General features: G+C 50.5%; 1 protein-coding gene across 1 annotated transcript; it reads left to right on the top strand.

Moving 5' to 3' along the window:
- Nucleotides 1-908: 908 nt before the first annotated feature.
- Nucleotides 909-1,619, top strand: dachb (dachshund b; the record flags this gene model as incomplete). Its single annotated transcript, XM_083936876.1, has 1 exon — nucleotides 909-1,619. The coding sequence occupies one exon, from the start codon at nucleotides 909-911 to the stop codon at nucleotides 1,617-1,619; it is 711 nt and encodes a 236-aa protein (XP_083793002.1).
- Between the last annotated feature and the right edge of the window lie 4,261 nt (nucleotides 1,620-5,880).

Genomic DNA, 5,880 nt, shown 5'->3' with positions numbered 1-5,880 from the left:
CCCTCTTTTCTCTCCATCCTCCTCTCCTCCAGTCTGGTGGTGCGTTCACGGACCAGCGGTCAGTGTGTGAACAACATGCGTCCGTCTCACCACCAGAGCCCGCATGTGAGCCACACACACACACACACACACACACACACACACACACACACACACACACACACACACACACAGAAAAGGGGTTGAGATGCTTGACCGGAAAAAAAAAAAGAAAAATAGAAACTTCCCGTTGGAGACTCAAGCAGCTCGTGAGAAAGTTTATAAAACAGCAGAAGGGGAGATCACACACACACACACACACACACACACACACACACACACACACACACACACACACACACACACACACACACACACACACACACACACACACACACACACACACACACACACACACACACACACACACACACACACACACTCAATGGGATGTCATAAAGTCCTCCCCTTCCTCCCCCGCCAATCACACCCTCGGTCCTCCATGCAGCCTCCTCTGATTGGCCCGGCCGGCTGTCAGTCACGCGTGCAGGGGGCGGGGCCAGGACAGGGGCTGACCCGGAGTCTGATCCAGTCGCTTTTACGCACAGACCGGACAGTCCGCTTTCCGCGCACGCACGGATACAGAGGGTGAGAGCGTTTTTGTGGACAGACCGAGCAGCGAGTGGAGGAAGACGGGAGGAAAACCAGGACGGAGAGAGAGAGAGAGAGAGAGAGAGAGAAGAAGGGAGAGGAAAAGAAGGAGAAAAGGACGCACAAGTGTTTGTTTTCCTCAAGTGGAAACAGAGAGAGAGGAAGAAAGTGTGTGAGTGTGTGAAAGAGGAGAGACGGAAGGAGAGAGTGCGCCTTCAACACTCTCCACTTCTTCTTCATCCAACACCTCCTCCACCTCCTCCACCTCCTCCACCTCCATGTCGCTCCCCGGCTCCCCTCCGCTCCTCTCGCCGGGCTCGGGCGCCCCAACTCCGGCCGCGCTCTACCGCGCTGCCCCGGACGCGCTCCACGTCTCCGTCGCCTCCACCGGAACCTCCAGCCCGGGGCTCACCAACTCTCACTCCCACTCCCACTCCCACTCCCTGTCCCCGTCTCCGCGGCTCACCAGCAGCATGCTCAGCGCTTTCCTGCCCGGACCAGGGGGCGCGCTGGCCGGACTGGGCAACGGCGGCGCAGCCCCGCTCGTGTCCGCAGGCGGCGCGGCTCTGGGTCCTCTCAGCGGGCTCGGCTCCCTGACCCCCGGCTCCCCCGGCTTGGCGCAGCCCCCGTCCAACCCGGGTCTCTGCAGCGAGTGCAAGCTGGTGGAGGTGCACGGCGTGAAGGTGGCTAGCTTCAGCGTGGACGGCCAGGAGCTCATCTGCCTCCCGCAGGTGTTCGACCTCTTCCTGAAGCACCTGGTGGGGGGGCTGCACACCGTCTACACCAAGCTGAAGAGGCTGGACATCGCGCCGGTGGTGTGCACCGTGGAGCAGGTGCGCGTCCTGCGGGGGCTCGGCGCCATCCAGCCCGGCGTGAACCGCTGCAAGCTCATCTCCAGGAAGGACTTCGAGATCCTGTACCAGGACTGCACCAGCGCCAGGTCAGTGCTCTCTATCATCGCTTTGATCCCGGGGGAGGTTTCACTTTGAAGCGCGGCTCCGTTTCGCTGCAGTTCACGCAACAACTTCCAGCGGAACAAGCGACTTTAGTGACTTTACCCGTGCCTCTTTCCAACACTTCTTCCCCGGGTTTTAATGATATTTTAGGGGGATTTTCAGTGCATCTGCGGCTGCACGCTTCATGCATAACATCCATGCAATTAAGGGACTTAAAGAGAACTCATAATATCTGTTTTATGAGTGTTTAGTGCCTTTATTCAGTGATGTTTTCCTGCAGATTGAGGTTGTTCACTCCTCTGGCTCATGATAAGGGTTGTCAGTGTGTATGAAAGTGTGTTCCTGTGTTGTTCCTGTAGCAAATGTCCGTTTTTATGAACGTGGCAGATGAATTACAGAGTGGCTTAATGGTTCTTCAAACACACTTCCTGTTCAGTTATCAGCGCGTTCCCTATTTCTGCTTAGGTGTTGAAAATGATGCATTCGCTGTATCGACTTTGGAGCTTGATGGAAGTGCGTGTGTGTGCGTGTGCGTGTGTGTGTGTGTGTGTGTGTGTGTGTGCGTGTGTGTGTGTGTGTGTGTGTGTGTGTGTGCGTGTGTGCGTGTGTGTGCGCGCGTGTGAGTGTGTGTGCGTGTGTGCGCGCGTGTGTGTGTGTGTGTGTGTGTGCGTGTGTGTGTGTGTAGCTAAATGAGCATGTTTTGGTGTTTTAGTAAAAAAACAAAAATCACTTGCAGCAAAAAAAACACTTGTGTTGACTTTAGTTATGGAAAAAAAAGTTTCTAATTATCCATTACTTTATATCTCACCTCTCTGTGTGTGTGTGTGTGTGTGTGTGTGTGTGTGTGTGTGTGTGCGTGCGCGTGTGTGTGTGTGTGTGTGTGTGTGTGTGTGTGTGTGTGTGTGTGTGTGTGTGAGTGAGATGGAATCAGCTTTCCTGTGTGTGTGTTAGTGTGTTTGTTTGATACAATGCAGCTTTAATGTGTGTATAACAGACCCGTTACAGTGTTTGTATAATGTGTGTGTGTGTGTGTGTGTGTGTGTGTGTGTGTGTGTGTGCGCGTCGCCTGCATGTTCACAGCGTTTCCATTAAAGTGACTGCTTCGACCTTTCAAATCAAACCTCTAAAGCGACGTCCTGTGCATCAGGACCCGGCTCCAAAAGCACCAACGAGGTTAAATATCACTCTTTTTTTTCATGTCGCCAACTTTGACGTCAAAACGCTGAACCGGAGCTTCTTCTTCTTATAGCCTGTGAACACGTACGTGACTGAACCGCGAAGCTGGACGCCGTCTTATTGTCGCGTCGTTAGCCGTCTTTCTACTAGCGCGAAATCTCTTTACAGCTGACGCCTCTGGTCTAAAATCACGCCGTGGCCGAGGTCGTGTCAGGGCCAAGAAAGGCCACCGTGACCAGAGGCAGAGTTCAGAGTCGCTGGGCGGGAACATGTGTGCAGAAGGTCGACTGTCGGTGTCTCTGTAGAACCCGGGAAAACGAAGAATGGACGATAACGAGGACATCACGACAGAAGCGATTAAAAATGTTTAAACGGCGTCGTTAAGGTCGACGTGCATTGGAAACATCGGGTTTATTCTTACGGAGATGAAATGAAGTCTGAACTGTCACGTTAAAGCGTTTCTGAGCCGTCACACGAACTCGTACACGATTTAGAAGAAGAAGAAGAAGAAGCGTCTTTGCCCCGTTGCGTCGCCCCGATCGTAACCAGTAAAGGCATTTCCTGTCCGCCAAGCTCATGTCCGCGCTGGGAGGTGGAGTTTACGATAAGGATGCAAAGCCGAATCGACCCGTTCACTCCTCAAAGCGCTCCATAAGGACACGGAAGCTGCGTGCGTGCAGAATTCTCTCGCTCCTTCTCCAATCTGTCGTCATTCCAACTCGTCACGTACGACCGTTTCATCAGGACCCCGTAGGCGTCACTCCTGTTTGCTGTTTTAAACGCGTGGAACACGTTTACACGATGGACTCACGTCAAAAATACGTGGTTTCGTTTGAGGCAACAAAACCACTTTGTTAGGAAAAGACTGTGGGGTTAAAATAAACGGGGTTGTAACGTAACTACGGTGACGCACGAACGTACTCTACGGGGGAATTGTTGGGTCTGTGTAAATCATAAATAAGTCATAGAGTGTGGTCTTTACCTGCTCTGTACAGTGTCCTGAGATAACTTTGGTTATGATTTGACACTGTAAATAAAATTGAATTGAATTGAACAGGACACGAACCGCGGTCTCCTGTGTCAAGGACAGTCGTCCCCAACCTGGCAACGTACGCGGAGTTTGGCGCTTTTGATCCTGGAGCTCTTGCTCTGAGCGACTGATCGATTAGTTTGTGTCAGTTCTGTCGGACGTTGCTTTATTGTTCAGCTGTAGACGTATTTTCTCAAATTCTGCGATGCTTTCCAGGAGAAACAGGGATTTTACGAGACACACGCAGACACGAGGGGTCAAGGAGCCAGACGTTAATCCTGAAATGCGGCGACTTTGTTGGAGATCCTTTCACTTTTGCCGTAAAACGTCTTAAAGCTGCTCTGACGCCTTTGTCCTTTTTAAATAAATAGCCTAATCTTAGAAGTTGGAAACAAGTAAATACAAATGAGTCACTTTACATCAGAGGGTTTCGAACCATGAGGGAGTAATGACGGCAAAGATACGGTGTGAACGCGCAGCTCAAGGACGCAGTGGAGTCAACGTCCGATTGCTGCAATTTGCGCCAAATTCGCGCCTTTTCTCGGAGGCATAACTCTGTCAAATCTGAACACACGGACACGATACACACATTTTTAGATTCTGTGAGACCCACACTTCACGACGTCATCTTGAAATCTGACGTTCATGTTTGATAAACATCCGCAAATGAGCTTAGAAATCACATATGGGGAAAAACGCTGCAGAACGTGCCTCAGAATCAGCCTGGTGTGAATGACACGCTATTTCTGTCAAGCCATCTCGCGTATAATTACAACGCATTTCATGATTTTTGCAGGTCATTTTACGCCATTTAGTCTCAATTGACAGAGATGGCGTTTGACGCACAAATGTCCCATGGAGGGAAAACCCACGGATTCGTAGTTCTTCGCAAGGTGGCGGAGAACTACGAAGTGGTGGAGCTTTCTGTCAGCGCGTTTTAAAAAAAATCAATATTTCATGTGAAGGATGTCTGAAATAACAGGCGTGAAATGCCCTAACCCTAACCCTAACCCTTACCCCCAACCCCAACCCTAACCCTAACTCTAACCCCAACCCCAACCCTAACCCCTAACCCCAACCCCAACCCCAACCCCTAACCCTAACCCTTAACCCTAACCCCTAACCCCTAACCCTAACCCTAACCCTTACCCGTAACCTTACCCCTAACCCTAACCCTAACCCTAACCCTGGGGAACTACGGGCGTTAAATGACACGCGAAAAGCTTAATATGCGTAGACATGCACGCGAAAAGTCATGAAAGTCATAAAAAGTGGCGTGCTATTTATACGCCCTCCCATGAGACCACGTAGAATCTGAACACACAGACACGATACACACATTTTTAGATTCTGTGAGACTCACACTTCACGACGCCATCTCGTAATCTGACGTTCATGTTTGATACACATCCGTAAATGAGCTTAGAGATCACATATGGGGGAAAACGCTCCTGATAACTGCAGAACGTGCCTGAGAATCATCACGTTTTTAAGTTTCCTTGGTATCAAAGTAACCCAGTGATGGTTGTCCGTACATCCGTGGGTATATGGCAAACAAACAAACACAGTGCTAACGGGTAATTCGGCATATTTCTATTAAAGGTGCTTATTCGTCTCATACACACACGCTTCGTTCGTTCCAGTTTCCATCCTGGGAAAAATCACAAACACTGAACCAGAGGAGGAGAAACATGTCCAGCTTCATGTTTAAGAGCTCACACTTATTTCTGGAAACTCCTTGAAAAGTCCTGGAATTTGACATCGGGGAGGGGGAACGCAGCGGAAACACACTGTGGACGTGCGTGTTGTGCTTCTAGCGCCGTTATTTTCGGTCGCCGCCGAGAGAAAGATGAACGTGATAGATGGAGCTTTGCTCGGTATCGGCTAATTATTAACAGTGTTGTGTTGCTGTGGAGTCACTGGATTGTTGGAGGGTGACCTCTGTTTTTTAGCTGACCACACACACACACACACACACACACACACACACACACACACACACACACACACACACACACACGCACACACACACACACACACACACACACACAGTCTATCGTTTATTAGCTTGAATGTTCAGTCACCTTG

This window comes from Echiichthys vipera (genome assembly GCF_963691815.1).
Source record: "Echiichthys vipera genome assembly, chromosome: 22".
In the NCBI taxonomy this organism is placed as follows: domain Eukaryota; kingdom Metazoa; phylum Chordata; class Actinopteri; order Perciformes; family Trachinidae; genus Echiichthys; species Echiichthys vipera.
The sequence above is the reverse complement of the archived record's forward strand: the minus strand, read 5'-3'. Positions and strand labels throughout refer to the sequence as shown.